This window comes from Eriocheir sinensis, unplaced genomic scaffold (assembly GCF_024679095.1).
Source record: "Eriocheir sinensis breed Jianghai 21 unplaced genomic scaffold, ASM2467909v1 Scaffold254, whole genome shotgun sequence".
Taxonomy (NCBI): domain Eukaryota; kingdom Metazoa; phylum Arthropoda; class Malacostraca; order Decapoda; family Varunidae; genus Eriocheir; species Eriocheir sinensis.
In genome coordinates, this window is record NW_026111559.1 from 477,323 (window position 1) to 496,229 (window position 18,907).

General features: G+C 48.4%; 1 protein-coding gene across 1 annotated transcript; it reads right to left on the bottom strand.

Moving 5' to 3' along the window:
* Positions 1 to 1,145: 1,145 nt before the first annotated feature.
* Positions 1,146 to 3,902, bottom strand: LOC126991268 (uncharacterized). Its single transcript, XM_050850043.1, has one exon. It carries the CDS (start codon positions 3,900 to 3,902, stop codon positions 1,146 to 1,148), a length of 2,757 nt encoding a protein of 918 aa, XP_050706000.1.
* Positions 3,903 to 18,907: the final 15,005 nt, after the last annotated feature.

Consider the following 18,907-nt stretch of genomic DNA (forward strand, 5'->3'; position numbering starts at 1 on the left):
CTATCATCGTTCTTATATTTTTATTAAGACAGATATCCTTCCTGTAGAGTGGTATTATAACTCCAATGTCCCTTCCTCATGATCTGTGCGAGGGAGAGGCGGTGCTGAAAATGTGGGAGAAAATGTGTATGCGCTACTTTAATTATTGCTTCTTTTCATATATTTTTTCTCGCGTGATTATTTTATATTAGTGCTTATGTGATGCAGAATTTCCTTAGGAAGAAGATGGTGGTCCCCGTTTTTCATAATATTGTGTGATAGTGTCAGGACGTCCAGTGGGAGTGAGGTGTGTGAGTTGTCACATTTCGGCGCGGAGCCATGCCTCACATTCCTTTTTTAAAGAAAACGTAAGCACCGAGGACTCACTCAAGTTGTAGTTTCCGCCTGAGATACCCTTTTTTAAAATTGAAATTAGAGTATTTAGTTTATAAGAAACATGTAAATGCTAAACACCGCCAAATAGATCGAGAGTTGCTTTATTTCATTCGATCATTATCTCATTTTTGACCGCGATGTCGCTTACGTGGTTGTCGCTCTGAGCGCCACAAATTTAATATGCTAGCCCCAGCCCCCACTCACCCACATCGCCCTTCACTTTTACCACAAGCCACACTGGCATAAGGACATAAGAAATAAATGTATTGCAACGACTGAAATTATAACTATAATTATAAATATAGTATACTAGAGTTACTTATCTAAACCAATAAAAAAAAATTGGCATGAGAAATTATATACCACGTGACAAAATTACTTTTTGCATGTCACATGCAATTCAAACTAAGTAAGAATCTCGAAGAGCATAACAGCTAGTCACCTAATATAATGAAACTTCATTGTCCACTTTGAATTTATGAATGATTAAATTACAACAGTAAAATATAATGGTTTTAACAAAAAAAAATATAGACACCTGTAATAGTTTGAGGTATTTGTCATTACAACTTCAACTAAATTTGTTCCCATACATATATTCATCGTGCAACATACATATATGTCAAACCATTTAAATTTATATTAAATATGATGATATAATCAGCTATATAGCTCCCTTCTCATCATCATCATCATAAAGATTCCCCTGGGGCCCAGGGGGGGGACGGGCCTTTGTCTATTGACGGCCCGTCAAGAGAATTACTAAATAACTAACGGGGGGGGAGATACCGCTTAACCAGCTGCGTGAGGACCGCCTCTCCAAGACGGAAGAGAAGGGCAGGCGCAGAGAGGCCGTCGGGGTTGGCAGCGAGGGGTCTCGTGAGCGGGCACTCGAGGAGGTAGTGGAGGAGAGGGCAGTCCTGTTCCTCCTCACAGTGCTCACATTCCCTCCACCTGATGTCGTCAGGGTCAAGCTCCGAGAGGCACTTGAACCCTAATCGGAGGCGGTGCAGCGGGACACTGACGGAGCGGGGATGGGAGATTGCTAGTCTCCAGCGTCCTAAATCAGTGGCGGCCGCGTACCAGCAGCCCGAGGGCGACTCCACAGCCACAGCCCGTTCGATTTCCTGGACGATACTGCTCCCTGCCCGAGAGAGTAGGTGAGTCCGGAGCTGTCCAAGACTGGGCGGGAGGTGAACAGTGACTAGTGGGAGGAGGGTGGCATCCTTCGCCGCCGTATCGGCTGCCTCGTTGCCCTCAACGCCTGCGTGGCTAGGCAGCCAGTTGAGGGTTGTACGACGGCCGTCCGCCTCTAAGGCCGCAAGAGTTCGCCAGATGGAGGTGAGCAGGCGGACATTGTCGCGGGCGGAGGCCTGGTTGATTGCCTGAAGGGCGGTCATAGAGTCGCTATGTACAACGACAGGCCCCGCTGTCATCTCTTCGGCGTGGAGGAGGGCCATCGAGATGGCCGCAAGCTCAGCCTGGGTAGAGGAACAGCCATCAGTGAGGCGGAAGGCACCAGTGGCTCCACCACCCACAAAGGCGGCACCAACTGCTCCCGATTGGTGGTTGACCGAGCCGTCGGTGAAATACACAACGGCCCGGGGAGGCAGTGGTCCAGCGACGCGCTCTATAGCCTCGCGCCGCAGGTCCGCAGCAGAGAGGAGCGCCTTTTTTGTAGAGAGTGGCCGAACAAGGAGATCAAAGGAGCGGGGGGTCCAAGGAGGAGGGAGTACATAGGCAGGGACAGGGAGGTCGAGGGGCGCCGTCAGCATGCCCGCCAGGCCGTTGCTGTGAACGACCTGGGCGATGCGAGACTGCCAGGGCTGTCGTCGGAAGCGTGGGGGGTTGGGTTGGAGCTGCCTCCGAACCCGTTCCGCTAAAGGAGCAGCCCCCGTGGTACGAAGGAGGGCGACCAGATGCCCAAGCCCGAGCTGCCGGACACGCTCCGAGACACAGCAGAGGGACGCTTCCGCTCGCATGCAGAGGCACTTGGTCCAGCCTGGGGCGCCGAGCAGAGTGCGGAGGGCGGAGTTCTGAGCAGTCTCAAGCGGAGCAAGGGAGGAGGCCGGCAGTGTGATTAGGCAGGGCGCAGCATAGTCGAGGCAGGACCGGACGGCACCAACATAGAAGGAGCGGAGGACCCGGTCTCCAGCACCACAGGTGCTACCCGCCATGGCCCTCATGACACGAGCCCTGGCCATCATTTTGACGCGGACAGACGCGACGCAAGGCTTGAAGGACAGCCGGGAGTCAAGCAGCATGCCCAGGTAAGGAACTTGATGGACCCAGGGCACAGGGGTGTCATCCATAAACAGGGGGGCAGGAGGGAGCTTATAGCCAAAGGCCACGGCTCTCGTTTTGGCCGGGTTGGGCGCCAGGCCAAGCTCCGAGCAGGAACTCAGGACACGGCGGAGCATGACGCGAGCCCGAGCTACATGGTAGGGCCCGGAGGCGACGATGACGATGTCGTCCGCGTAGCTCAAAACGCGGACATGACCGTTCCCCTGGAGGCCGACTAGCCGCTCCATCAGAAGGTTGAACAGTAGAGGGCTGAGGATGCCACCCTGCGGCGTACCGTTTTCAAAACCTCTCGAGGCAGAAGTAGTGCCCTGGAAACGGACCGCCGCCGTCCTACCCTGTAAGTACTGTCCAACCCAGCTGAGGAGACGGCCACGTACGCCCTTGGCAGCCAAGACAGAGAGAATGGCGGGAGTGGAGGCCATCTCAAATGCCTTCGTGATGTCGAGGAACACGGCGACTGCCTTGCAGCCCACAATCCCAGACAGAAGTGTCGTGACGCAGTCCCTCGTGCCCTTGCCCCGGCAAAAAGCAAACAGATGGTGATGTAGGGGACCGAGAGACCACTCGAGGCGGGACAGAAGCACCCTTTCCATCGTTTTCCCGATGCAGCTGAGGAGGGAGATCGGGCGGTATTCTGCCACAGCCCCGGCCTTCGGGATGGGGACGATGGTGGCGCTTTTCCAGGCAGTAGGGACGGTGCGGGAGGTGTAGGAGGCGTTGAAAAGGTGCAGCAGCTCAGCCTCCATGGTAGGGCCGGCGTGGCGGAGCATACCATAGCTGACCCTGTCATCCCCAGGCGACGTAGACCGATCCGGGATGGCACGCCGGACTTCTTGGAGAGTGATGGCCGCGTCTGCTGGATGGGGCATAAGGCAGGCTTGATGGTATGCCAACCATCTCTCCGGGTTCAATCGCCTTTGCTGAAGCCGCACTGCAGGGGGAAGACGAGCGGTGGCAGACCGGGAGGCGAAAAGCACAGCGAGGCGCTCAGCCTCCTCTTGCGGCCGGGGGTGGAGTGCCGGCCTCGAAACACTCCCTCGGCCAACCGAGCGGATCTTCCGCCAGAGGAGGGACACAGGCGTGGTGTTATCAAGGGAGGCGCACCAGGCGAGCCAGTGCTCCTCCTTGACCCGGTTGGTCGTCATCCGCGCTAGGCGGACCGCAGCCCGCAGAAGGTGGTGGGTCGCCTCGGAGTTGTGGCGACGGTTGAGCCTCCGTGCCATGTTGACCCGGTGGTTTGCCTCCCGGACCTCATCGTCATAGTACCATCTGTCTCGGTGGTGGAGAGGAGGACGTCGAGACAGTGGAATTGCCGCGTCAGCCGCAGAGTGAAAGGCGGCGACGAGACGAGCCTCAGCAGCGTCGATTTCAGCGGGGCGGGATGAACATTAAAGAACACGGAGAGGGAGTGGCGGAACTTCCCCAGTCGGCCTTGCGGATGTTCCAGCAGGGTGGGCGGGGAGGAGGACTGGTGGCAGGACGCGGAGGGTAATCAAGGAGGCTATGTGGTCACTCACGAGGTGGTGGTGAAGCGACCACTCAGCGTCAACTCCCAAATGTTCCGATACAAAGGAGAGGTCAAGGACTCCGCCCGCGAGGTGCGTCGGCTCGCCAGTGTTAAGTAGGGAAACACGGGGGGCTTCCTCTAGGGCGGCCGCCAGAAGACGCCCCGCCCGGTTGCGCCTAGCACTGCCCCAACGCTCGTGGTGAGCGTTAAAATCTCCCCCGACAAAAACAGGCTCATCACTGGCGAGGGTGAAGAGTTCCCCAAAGTCGGGCTCCTCCGCAAGCGACCCGCAGTAAATGCAATAGAAAGTTAACTGCATCTGGGGGAGCCGGATGGTGACTGCCAATACCTCCACGCCGTCACCGCAAGCCACGGGGTGACGCACTCGAGTGCAAGGAAGTGAATCCTTGACCAAGATGCCACACCCACGTGTCCGACCGGCGACAGCAGGAAGGTAAAAGGCCTGGTATCCCCGGAATGGTGCGAAGCGGCCCTCTGGGAGAAGCGTCTCCTGAAGGAGGACAACGTCCAGGGACTCTCTCACCAGCGCACCACGCAGCAGATTCGCTCTCCCGCGGACGCCACAGACGTTCCACTGTAGGACCGTGAGGCGGTGGGGACCTACATGGACGTCTTCCTGGTGCGCGGGTCTCGGGGCGGCAACGGGCAGCCCAGCAGCACGCCCGCGGAACGGGAGGCGAGAGGAGGCGGCGGTGCCATCTGAGTGGTCTGACCGGGACGGAGGGGCAGTGGTGTCACTTAGGGCACAGAGGGACCTGCGCGCTTGGGGGTCACCAGCGCGGGTGTCTGCTGCACTGGCGGGGGTGCAGACGTCGGGCCCGGTTGTACAGGGAAGAGGCTGCCTACCACCTCTTTGGCCGCATCTGAGAAAACCCGCGGCTCCACGTCTGACTTCAGTGCCGTAGCAATGATTCTCCCGAAGCCCTCCAGAAGGCCCACCATCACCTCCCTCGTGATGATGAGGCAGCCAGGAGGAGCAGCAACGGGAGCCAGAGCGGGCGGGGGATGGAGAGCGGGAGTGTGAGACGGAGCGGCGAGAGCACGGGGAGCGGGAGCGCGAGGCGGCACGGCGGGCACAGGCGTGGGCTGGGCCGGCAGAGGAGGTGGCTGATGGTGAGGAGTGAGGGCAGGGAAGCTCACCTCGTATGGAGCTGGGGGAGAGGGTGCGGGAGGTGCCTGCTGCGCAGGTGGAGGCACTGCGGACACGGGGGGCTGCTGGCTGCCCCAGCGGAAGGTGCCTGGTGGAGCAGGCCGATGAGTTTCGACCCAGCGCTGTTGGACGGCGCGCTGTTGGTCCACCAGCACCCGCCGGTTGGCACAGGTCTTGTTCCAGGCGTGGTGTTCCTGGTGGCAGTTGGGGCACTTGCTGGTGACGTCCTGGCCGGCCTTGTACTTCGTCAGGCACCGCTCCGTATCGTGGCCGGCCGAGCATATGCCACACACTGGGGGGCGAGTGCACCTCGCACGATGGTGGCCGAACTGCTGGCAGTTGTAGCAGCGGAGCGGTTCCCTGTTGTATGGGCGAGTGTAAAAAACACCCCAGCTCCCCAAGTCCAGTGTGCCCGGGAGCGGCCCCGCGACGGTGACGAACACCTGGCGCGTCGGCCCGTCCCGAGTAGAGCATCGCTCCGCCTCCAGCACGCGGGGATGGCGCAACAGGGGCTTCAGGGGCATGGCCACAGGGTATGCCAGCAGCACCCCCTTGGTGTTCGCACCAGGAGCCACACGCAGTGACACCGGGACACCGGAGACCTCCTTCACCCCGAGGAGAGCATCGTGCTGGTGTCGGTCGGTAGGGGTGACCAGGACACAGCCCGACTCGAGAAACTTGAGAGAGAGGCGGGTCTGGAGCTGCATCTCCAGTGCCTCGGCGAGGTCCAGGGTCGACTCGAACCCAGGAGTCGCCGGAATCAGCACCTTTGGAAGCGGAGCGTGGAGAGCAGCAGAAGGTGCGGGCGTGGGTTGAGGTCGTGGGGGCAGAGAGGGCTGGGGGCGAGAGGGGTGCCGAGGGGGCGAGCGTCCCCGTGAGGAAGAATCACTGGCAGGCTGGGAGGAGCGATGCTGTCTTCTCACGACTGTCTGCCAGCCCTCCTCACTCTCCGCGTCTCCGGCAGACAGCTCAACATCAGGCGCGGGTGGGGCAGGAGAGGCATCCATGACCGCACTGTCAACTATGACGTCAGACGCACACGACGAAGGAGGGTCCGAGTCAGACGCATCCATGCGGTCGTGGACCCGCAGCGACTTGGCGGCTCGCGTGAGAGGAGGTGAAGGGGGCCCGTCAGGAGGCACACCGCCATCCGAGGAAGTAGCAGATGAGGAGGAAGAGCAGCGGGAACGTTTGGGAGCGGCGTCCCGATCAGCAGCAGTACCAGAAGGGGCAGGGGCAGAGGGGGGAGGTACAGCAGGGCAGCCAGAGCCCCCAGCAGAGGCGGCAGGAGGACGGGGGGAGCGAGAAACAGCGTCAGAAGGCGGGGAGGGGAGCGGGACGAAGCACCAGGATACGGCGAGCGGGGGCGGGAGGCAGCGCCAGGAGAGGGCGGGGGAGAGGGGGAGGCGGATGAAACACCAAGAGAGGGCGGGGGGGAGCGAGAGGCATCGCCGGGAGAAGGCAGAGAGGCCACAGTGGAAGACCCACCAGCCGACCAGCGGCGGCCTTTCTTGTGCCTCCCCATGGCGGAGAAGCAACAGAATCAAAAATAAAATAAAGTATATAAATAACAGATACAAAAATAAAGAAAATTCCTAAAAACAAAACCGCCCCCGACGGAAACACAGCTAAACAATGGGATGGGGGTAAAAGGTGGCAGTGGAAACACTGGCCTTCACCAAAAAGGTGACGCACAAGCAGTGCGTGTGCACAGTGCACACAGCACAGCAGTGTGCTAGCCGCTGGTGCGGGATGGACGGCGCACAGCTAAAGGCGGGCAGCACAGGACGAGGTAGTGGTAACGAGCGGGGTGGAGGGAGCGCGTAACAACGCAACAAGTTTAACTGCGTTGCTATGCGGTGCTGGCTGAGGCAGAGCGGCGAGCGGTGCACGTCTGCTTCCAACTAAAGCTGGAGGCAGACTGCTCCCTTCTAATTAACCTATTCCGTATTATTCTAGCTCAATTATCTTTCCCATAGTTTATGTAGACTTTCCCACAAATGATGCATGAACTATACAACAACCGTTATGTAACTGCTGCTCATTCGTAATTATTCCACTACCTGAACTTGTTTTGGTCCTCCGGCCCATAATTTGAACACAGAAATCCTAGTCATTGACAGTAGGCTGCATGTAGGTAGGCTACTTTAAGTAAAGAATAAATAAATAAATAAATAAATAAATAAATAAATAAAATCTAAAATCTTAATTAGTCCGTATGAAATTGTTACTTTTGTATCGCTGTTAGCTGCTACCATCCTGAAAATTACTGGCATAAGTATGTTGTGAAGTCCTTTAGTTAATAAAAAAAAATACAAATCATTATGTACTTACATTATGCAGTAGGCTTGCGTATTTCTAGGCCCACGGACAGGTTCTGGAAATTAATAATAAAAAAAAAGCATTATGCACTTACATTATGCAGTAGGCTATGCCTACCCATAAAAAAGCATTATGCATTTACACCAAGTAGAAGGCTATGCGTACTCCTATCCCCACGGACACGTTCTGGAAACTAATAAAAAGGCATTATGCACTTACACTATGCAGTAGGCTACTATATTAATAAATATATGACAACGAATCTGCCACTAACACATATAATATTACAGTATTAGGAAAAGAGTGCGAGAATTTAAGTAAAAAGAAAAAGAAAAAGAAAAATCACGAGAAAACAAAGTAAAGTACGTAGCTAGGGTATCGGGTTGTGAATGAGTCATTTCATCAGTTACAGCTAATCTTCTGCACTTATTACAACTAACTACCACAGTACAGCATAAGATACATTAGAACTTCAGCAAACTTACATTGCACAGAAACACGCACGTCTCACACCCGCTGCCGCCTACGTCACTGAATGGAAAGTCTGTGACTGAATGGAAAGTCAAGCACAATGATCTTGAAAAGAAATTTGTAGCCCTTCAGGAATTTGTTTTAACAAATGTGGCAGTGACTCCACCATCGATGGTGGAGAGGCCCTCCACTGAGACTGTGCCCTCTCCAGACGACCCTCCTGCTTCACGGGAGGACGTGTTACCTGCCTCACAGGTTGACTCCCAGCCTGCCTCACAGGATAACCCCCAGCCTGCCTCACAGGCTAACCCCCAGCCTGCCTCACAGGCTAACCCCCAGCCTGCCTCACAGGCTAACCCCCAGCCTGCCTCACAGGCTAACCCCCGGCCTGCCTCACAGAACAACCGCCAGCCTGCCTCACAGGCTGACCCCCAGCCTGCCTCACAGGCTAACCCCCAGCCTGCTTCACAGGCTAACTCGCAGCCTGCCTCACAGGACAACTTCCAGCCTGCCCCACTTAACGCTTCTCTTCCTGCTTCACAGGATGTCGGGTTCCAACCTGTAAGGAATGGAGCCAAACCGAAGCAGGCAACCAAGGATTTACTGACCCCCACTACCTTCAATAGGTTCCAGGTGCTGGCAAACACCATGGAGGATGAGTTCGAGACTCGCCTAGTTGGGGACTCCATGGTGCGTGGCCAGCTGGTTGAGTTCTGTGGTCGTTCATCAAACGGCCGCAGAAAACGTTACTGCTATCCAGGTGCCAGACTGGACGACATCACCGCAGCGTGCGATGATGTCAAGAGAAATGCCGACCGAAACACCCTCTTTGTCATTCACGCGGGGACAAATGACGTAAAGACAACCCTTTCTGAGGAACTGCTTGAGAAATACCGCCGCATGATCAAGCAGTATAAACGTAAAACGGATGCCAGTAACATCATAATCTCAGGAATCCTCCCGAGGGTCGGTGCCGAATCTAACTTTTACAGTAAGGCCTTCAGCACAAACAACAGACTTCAGTCCCTTTGCTCACAAGAAAACGTCCAGTTCGCTAACTTGTGGAACAATTTTTACTACGATTCAGACTTGTTCCTTCCTGATGGCATTCACTTAAACCCTGTTGGAGCAGCCCGTTTCGGGAGGCTGCTCTGTGACCAAGTGGCTCTTCGAAAGCCAAAAAACGCAGAGGCGAGAACACCAGCAGTTCCACCGTAAGGGTGCACTCAACCCGCAAAACTCCCGACTCGAATCACATTAAAGCTTGCTATGTAAACGCTCGTAGCCTTCGTAATAAATTTGAAGACTTAGAAGTCCTCGCAGCTCCAAATCATTATCACATCATCGGAGTCACAGAATCTTGGATAGACACCTCAAATAGAGATTTCATTGCGGAATATAGATTAACGGGTTATACCATTTTTAGTCATGAAAGAGAGAACAGACAGGGTGGAGGCGTTATCTTTTATATCCACAACTCTCTCCATCCAGTATCCGTGAAAACAGATATTATAACCAATGTAGACACGGTCTTCATTGAAATTAAAAATAAATCTCGTAAAATAATAATTGGACTTATCTACAGACCGCCAAGGCAGACTCTTGATATCGACCACGCATTAAGTGAATTATTATTAGAAACAAGTAGCAGTTGCGAGGCAGTAATTGTTGGGGACTTTAACTTGCCAGTGAAAAGATGGGGTGAACCGTTGAACTGTCATACAGGGCTCGACCTGTACACAAATTTACTAGAAAGTGATTTACATCAACACGTTCAAGAACCGACTCGGGAAAATAATATACTTGACCTTATCTTTTCAACGACAGCTGATCTAGTTAACGAAGTAAATGTTGGTCCAATTTTTAGTTCTAGCGATCACCGAAAAATCACATTCAGCATCAATATGAAAGAAAGTAAAGTAACTCCTAGTAAAGAAAAGGTGCCTGATTATCAGAGAGCGAATTTCGTAAGACTCCGATCAATTCTAAATAATTCTGACTGGACTGAAATCACGGCGGAAACAGATATTGATAAATCTTGGGGGGCCTTCACCACAATATTAAACAATGCCATAAGCATATGCGTACCCTATCGAAACAGACGTTCAGCTTCTAAGAAGAAACCCAAATGGTGGAATAACGAAATTCAAAATAGCCTATCTCTTAAAAAACGCTTATACAGTAGGTACATATCATCTCAGAGCGAGGCTGACAAACTAGAGTTGGACAGAATTCGCCGCGAAACCAAGAAATTAATAAAACGAAGCAAGAAAAATCTTGAAGAATATATAGCGGAAACAAGTAAATCTAATCCTAAAGAATTTTTCAGCTATGTAAATAATAAAAAGTCACTCACTTGTGGTATCGGACCGCTTGCTAATGAAAATGGTAACCACACGAACGATGAAAATGAAATGGCTACAATCCTAAATAACTTTTTCGCATCCGTATTTACCGACGAAGATTGTTTATCACCTCAACCGCCGGAGGTTAGAAGGACCGAAAAGATGTTAAGTGGCGTGCTCATCATAGAAAGTGACATTTTACGCACAATTGAAAAGATTAAAGTAAGCAAAGCTCCTGGTCCAGACAAAATTACCTTTTTGGGTCTTAAAATAAATCAAACATCAAATTTGTAAACCGCTCTCCATCATATTCAATAAATCTTTAACAGCTGGAAAAGTTCCGTCGGATTGGAAACTTGCAAATGTCACACCAATTTTCAAAAAGGGGGACAAGTCTCATCTAGGAAACTATCGACCAATTAGCCTGACATCTATTGTTTGTAAGTTAATGGAGACTATCATTCGCGACAATATGGTGAAATTCTTCGAAGAAAATAATATAATAAATAATTCGCAACATGGCTTCCGTAGTAAACGTTCGTGTTTGACTAACTTACTTGATTTTTTTCACTATATTTTTGAGGTGTTCGATGAAAGCAGATCAGTAGATATCGTATATCTGGATTTTCAAAAGGCATTTGATAAGGTCCCCCACCAACGATTGCTCAGCAAACTACTGGCGCACGGTATCTCGGGTAACATTCACAATTGGCTTGCGGACTGGCTCTCTGAGCGGAAACAGAGAGTAGTTCTAAACGGTGTTACATCTAACTGGCTCGATGTCAAAAGCGGCGTACCTCAAGGATCAGTGCTTGGCCCCATGCTCTTCTTAATTTATGTTAATGATATCGATGATGGGCTCACTTGCAAAGTATCAAAATTTGCTGATGACACAAAAATTGCTAGTAAAGTAACTGCGATACTCGACGAAGAAGCTTTACAATCAGATATAGATCGACTTGCACGTTGGGCCAATCAATGGCAAATGAAATTTAACGTTAACAAATGTAAAGTGTTGCACATGGAAAAATAACAATCGCGTTCGGTACGTAATGAATGGCCAACAACTTTCTGCAGTAAGTAAAGAAAAGGATCTTGGAATCACTATATCAAGCGATTTAAAGCCCGGTCAGCATTGTTCAGAGGTAGTTAAAACTGCAAACAAATTGGTTGGCTTCATCGGACGAGTCTTTAATAATAAATCGGAAAAAGTATTATTAAAACTGTATAATTCGTTGGTTCGACCCCGTCTAGAGTACTGTGTACAGTTTTGGTCTCCCTACTACAGAAAAGACATAGAAAAGTTGGAACGGGTCCAACGAAGAGTAACAAAGATGATTCCTAGGTTGAGAAATTTGTCATATGAACAAAGGCTAAAGAAGTAAATTTATTCAGCCTATCAAAACGAAGAATGCGAGGCGATCTAATAGAAGTGTTTAAAATGTTCAAAGGATTCAGTGATATTAATGCGGAAGATTACTTTACAATTGATCGATCAAATAGAACAAGAAGAAATCACAATTTGAAGATAAGTGGTAAAAGATTCTCGTCGCACGAAGCTAAACACTTCTTCTTCAATCGAGTTGTTAATGTTTGGAACTCTCTACCTTGTGATGTCGTTGATAGCACAACAGTTACGGCCTTCAACCAGCAACTAAGAAATTACTCATTGTCGTAATAACGTTAAGTTCTTTCGAATACTGGTGTCCTTGTCCGCTTTTATCGCCCGGTTAGTGGTAGCAGTAATGATAGTTCTTTCCTCTTTCCTACATAAATTCCATGCAGTTTTTCCATGCTGCATGGTTCTTTTTCCTTTCCTGCCAGCTTTGGCTGGAGGGATGGGGGGGTGGGGAGGAGCCTTCGCCTTTGCTGTCCTTCATCTTCCACCTTTGATTAGATAGTTAGTGTAGCTTGTCACAAACAACCTCGTAAGGACCAGCAGGTCTGCTGTTGTTTGTTCTTCCTTTGTGTTTCTTTGTGTTCCTTTGTGTGTGTGTGTGTGTGTGTGTGTGTGTGTGTGTGTGTGTGAGTGTGTGTGTGTGTGTGTGTGTGTGTGAGTGTGTGTGTGTGTGTGTGTGTGTGTGTGTGTGTGTGTGTGTGTGTAACTGCGTGTGTGTGTGTGTGTGAAATATGGTACAGAAATAGATCATGGGAAAATATGGAAAGAAATACGGTACAGAAATTGAATATACATATATATATATATATATATATATATATATATATATATATATATATATATATATATATATATATATATATATATATATATATATATATATATATATATATATATAGATATATATATATATATATATATATATATATATATATATATATATATATATATATATATATATATATATATATATATATATATATATATATATATATATATATATATATATATATATCTATAGAGATATCTAGAGAGAGAGATATATATATATAGATATATAGATAGATCTAGAGAGAGAGAGAGAGAGAGAGAGTGTGTGTGTGTGTGTGTGTGTGTGTGTGTGTGTGTGTGTGTGTGTGTTAATTCCTTTTGATTTTTTCAAAGAATACACACACACACACACACACACACACACACTGTAGTAAGTAGGAAGAAACCTACAGAACGGGCTCAAGCCACTCACGGTGAGGTATATATGGGAGGTGAGAAGGGAGCTGAAGCCCTCCAAAGACCCTTCCCATGTCCTCACTAACCGTTTCCCTATTGTCTCACCAACACCGGAGAGTAGTTCAGCATGCTCTCTAAACACAGATCCTCTCTTTATCCACACCATACTACATTCACACAACATATACACCTTTTCCCAAAATTAAAATTTCAAAATGGCGCACGTACACCAAGCCTCGGAGTCCCCGACTGGGGGGGGGACCACAAATTCCCCCAGGGAGGACTCCCCTTCTGGCTGCCGACCCGAGAGGTGTCTTGATAACTCATCGAACTTCTTTCTTCTCAATTTCTGCAACATTCGCGGTCTTCGCTCTAATTTTCATTCTGTGGAACATCATTCCTCCTCTAAACCTCACCTTCTCTTCCTTACCGAAACACAGGTTTCTGAGGCTACTGACAGCAATCTCTACTCTGTTCCCTCCTACTATTTCTATCCTAAATCTCAATCCAAAGCTGGATGTTGCGCCTACGTGCGCAACGACATCACTTGCTCTCGTGCCCACAACCTTGACTCTTCTGAATTTTCCACCATCTGGCTAAGACTTCATTGTCATTCTATTACTAAATACATCTGTGCTGTTTATCTCTCACCTAACTCTACCAACTATGTAAAATTCTTTGACTATTTGAATTCTAAAGTGGAGCACATCTTGACCCACTCTCCCTTCGCTGAAATCTCCATCCTAGGAGATTTCAATGTTCACCACCAGCTTTGGCTTTCATCCTCTTTCACTGACCATCCTGGTGAACAAGCCTACAACTTTGCTATCCTCAACGACCTAGAGCAGTTGGTCCAGCACCCTACACGTATTCCCGACCGTCTTGGAGATCGGCCCAACATTCTACACCTCTTCCTGTCCTATCGTTCCTGTACACCCTCTGGACCCACCGAAGAGGCGATGCTTCTGGCATTTTGCTTCAGCTCGGTGGGACGACCTGAGGATGTACTTTTCCGATTTCCCGTGGAATGATTATTGCTTTCAGGATAGAGACCCCTCTGTGTGTGCTCAGCGCATCACAGAGGTGATTGTCTCTGGAATGGAGGCATACATTCCTCGTTCTTTCTCTACTCCTCACGCTAAAAAGCCTTGGTTTAATCACGCTTGTTCTCGTGCTGTCAATGATAGAGAGGTAGCTCACAAAAGGTACCAGAGCCTTCAAACTAATGCTAATTATGAACTTTACATTTCTGCCAGAAATCGTGCCAAATCTATTCTCCGACTAACCAAAAATTCTTTCATTAATAGAAAATGTCAAAACCTTGCTTTCTCTAACTCTTCCCGTGACTTCTGGCATCTAGCCAAAAAAATCTCCTCCAACCTCACTTCTTCATCTTTCCCTCCACTCCTCAGTCCTGACGGCAACACTGCCGTCTCATCTATCTCTAAGGCTGAACTCTTCTCTCAATTTTTTTTCTAAAAACTCCTCTCTGGACGATTCTGGGCATATTCCTCCTACTCATCCCCCTTCTGACTCCTTTATGCCTGTTATAAAGATTCTTCAAAATGATGTTTTCTATGCCCTCTCTGGCCTCAATCCTCAGAAGGCTTATGGACCTGATGGAGTGCCTCCTATTGTCCTTAAAAACTGTGCCTCCGTGCTGTCACCCTGCCTGGTCAAACTCTTTCGCCTCTGCCTGTCAACATCTACCTTTCCTTCTTGCAGGAAGTATGCCTTCATACAGCCTGTGCCTAAGAAGGGTGACCGCTCCAATCCCTCAAACTACCGTCCTATAGCTTTACTTTCTTGTCTATCTAAAGCTTTTGAATCAATCCTTAACCGGAAGATTCAAAAGCACCTTTCCACTTCTGACCTTCTATCTGATCGCCAGTATGGGTTCCGCAAGGGGCGTTCTACTGGTGATCTCCTAGCCTTCTTAACTGACTCTTGGTCATCCTCTCTTAGCCGTTTCGGTGAAACTTTTGCTATTGCGCTGGACATATCAAAAGCTTTTGATAGGGTCTGGCACAAATCTTTGCTTTCCAAACTACCCTCCTACGGTTTCTATCCTTCTCTCTGTACCTTTATCTCCAGTTTCCTTTCTGACCGTTCTATTTCTGCCGTGGTAGACGGTCACTGTTCTTCCCTTAAATCTATTAACAGTGGTGTCCCACAGGGTTCTGTCCTATCTCCCACTCTTTTTCTGTTGTTCATTGATGATCTTCTTTCCAAAACGAACTGTCCTATCCATTCCTACGCCGATGATTCCACTCTGCATTACTCAACTTCTTTTAATAGAAGACCCACCCTTCAGGAACTTAACGACTCAAGGCTGGAGGCTGCAGAACGCTTAGCCTCAGACCTTACTATTATTTCCGATTGGGGCAAGAAGAACCTGGTGTCCTTCAACGCTTCAAAAACACAGTTTCTCCACCTATCCACTCGACACAATCTTCCAAACAGCTATCCCCTATTCTTTGACAACACCCAGCTATCACCTTCCTCAACACTAAACATCCTCGGTCTATCCTTAACTCAAAATCTCAAGTGGAAACTTCATATCTCATCTCTTACTAAATCAGCTTCCTCGAGGCTGGGCGTTCTGTACCGTCTCCGCCAGTTCTTCTCCTCCACACAGTTGTTGTCCATATACAGGGGCCTTGTCCGCCCTCGTATGGAGTATGCATCTCATGTGTGGGGGGGCTCCACTCACACAGCTCTTCTGGACAGAGTGGAGGCTAAGGCTCTTCGTCTCATCAGCTCTCCTCCTCATACTGATAGTCTTCTACCTCTTAAATTCCGCCGCAATGTTGCCTCTCTTTCTATCTTCTATCGATATTTCCACGCTGACTGCTCTTCTGAACTTGCTAACTGCATGCCTCCCCCCCTCCCGCGGCCCCGCTGCACTCGACTTTCTACTCATGCTCATCCCTATACTGTCCAAACCCCTTATGCAAAAGTTAACCAGCATCTTCACTCTTTCATCCCTCACGCTGGTAAACTCTGGAACAATCTTCCTTCATCTGTATTTCCTCCTGCCTACGACTTGAACTCTTTCAAGAGGAGGGTATCAGGACACCTCTCCTCCTGTATTTGATCTTCCTTTCGGCCACCTCTTTTGTTTTACTTTAGGAGCAGCGAGTAGCGGGCTTTTTTTTTATTATTGTTTTATTTTTTTTGTGTGCCCTTGAGCTGCCTCCTTTGTTGTAAAAACACACACACACACACACACACACACACACACACACACACACACACACACACACACACACACACACACACACACAGGGCCGGATTTAGAGTTGTGGGGGCCCAATTTTCAGTGTGTTAAATGTATTGGGGGGTGGGCAGTGAGCGAAATTTAAGCGATTTGGTTCGGTTGAGAGGGCTACGGGGCGTTGTATTGGAATATTGTGAAATAGTATAATGATACGTTGTATTTATATAATTCATAGCGCACACAGAGCCAGTAGAATAAATTAATTAACCCTAAAAACTAGAGGTTACTGTCAAGTGATCATGTGACCCTACCCCACCCAGTACAAATGACTAAGATCGAGGAAAACACATAAGTTTTGTGTTTCGTTTGTGAGGATTTCACAGGCGAGAAGTGGATTGGATGCTCTTTGTGTCCTGAATGGTGTCATGTGGAGTGTGCTCATTTGTCTGGAATTAAGCAATATACATAAAATTAGCTGCATTTGCACCCCATGCCTCCATAACACATCTCTGGCTACCAGCATTGTGGTAAAAATGGATGAATTCAACCAAGAATTATCTAAAGTAGTATCTGTAATTAAGGATCGATGAGGTTGAAGCCTGAGAAGTTGCAGGAGGAGCTGGGATCAGTTGCTGACGCGGTTCGTGCAAACAAGGCAAATCTTAGTTGGGATGAGGTGGCGAAGAGAGACAAGGAAGTCAGAAAGAATATCTTGTTGTGGAAGCTTCTAACCAGGAAAAGAAGGCAACAGATATGAAGGATGAAGTCTCCCAGTCATTGAATGGCATTCACATAACTGATACAAGATTCACAAATGGAGGTAATATTGTCATGAACTCTGACAATGAGAACACAAGGGATGAGGCTGCTCAACAATTGGAGTCTTAGTACCAAGAGTGTTGGAAAGGTGAAACCAGAGATAATGACATGCAATGTTGAAAATGAGGAGCCCAAGGAAAAAATAGAGGAGGACATCTTAGACCGCAATGAGTTCTTACACACAAATGAGGGTGTTGAGAATAAGATTGAGCTGGTTTTTAGTAAGCCTGCAGCTGGCGGCACAATGCACTACATTCTGAGGTGTGATCCAGCTGTGAGAGAGCTGACTCACAAGAATCATGACAAGTTGAAATTAGAATGGAGAATATACGCAGTGAGAGACAGATACCGTGCACTTATATGCTATCATTGTCAGAGATACAGCCATTTTGAGGTCAACTGTACTGTTCAGAGCAATGGAAAGGCCCAAAAATGTTTAAAATGCACTGACGATCACAAATCGAAGGATTGCTCCGTTGCTGAGAAGAAATACATAAATTGTGTGAGGTACAAGAGGCCTGAAATCAACCACTCAGCGAATGACCAGTACTTCAAACCGAAATTGAGAGAATTCGTAACATTACCGATCATGGCTATTAATTAGTGTTTGTACTCAAAGACAAATTGTGTGTTAAATGTTCAGTGTGTTGGAAATAATCTAGTGTGAACCCAAACACGGCCAAGTGACTTTGATGACGCCAAGTTTTATCAAAAGGACATCAGTAGGCTATTCATGAAAGCAATCACGACTCACTCACTCACTACGACGTTCTGAATAAGTGCATCGGGGATTGTTATCGAGGCTAACATCGTAATTGTTGACGGCCCTCGCAGAGCCATGCACCTGCAGCGGAGCGGGGCCTGAAACCTCATCAACGGTAAACGGTAAACGGAGAAGAGAGAAGAGAGATTGAAATAAGGAGAAAAAGATAAAAACATCGAAAGAGTCAAAATAAGAAAAAAAATAAAGAAAGAAAGGATGAAAGAAAGAATCTAAGTAAAATAAAAAAGGAGGAAAGATTCAAATTAAGAAAGGAAGGGAAGAAGGAAGGAAGGAAGGAAGGCAGGAGAATAAGAGAGTTAATGGGAAACATAAATGAAGGAAGGATATTTAGAAAGGAAGACATGGGAATATGAATAACGTTCCAAGGAATGATGCAAAAAGAGAGGGAGAACAAAATATAGGTCACGACTATTTCTATAAGAGAGGACTAAAACGATGAAGAACTGTGAGGTAAAGACAGCAAGGCGAGGAAAACAGGGATTTGTGTATCATGAGGTAGAGAGAGAAATGAGGAACAGCTGAGAGGATTAATAGCTTATAAGAAGAGGAGGTGGTGGTGGAGGAGGACGAGGAGGAGGAGGAGAAACAAATATTAACAAAAAATATGGGGAAGAAAAGGTAAAGGAAGGGAAGGGAAGGGAAGGAAGGGAGAGGAAGGGAAAGGAGGGAAGGAGGGAAAGGGAAGGAAAGGAAGGGAAGGAAAAAGAAAATAAGAAATATATGTAAAATAAAAATGATAGGGAGGAGAAGGAAGAGGAAGGAGGAAGGGAAAGATAATAAGAAGAGGGAAAGAAAAGGAAAAGGAAGGGAGATAAGTATGAAAGGAGGAAGGACAAAAGGAAGGAAAGGAGGAAGAAAGAAAGGAGGAAGGAAGAAAGGGAGGGAAGGAAGAGAATAGTAATAATAATAATAATAATAATAATAATAATAATAATAATAATAATAATAATAATAAAATTAATA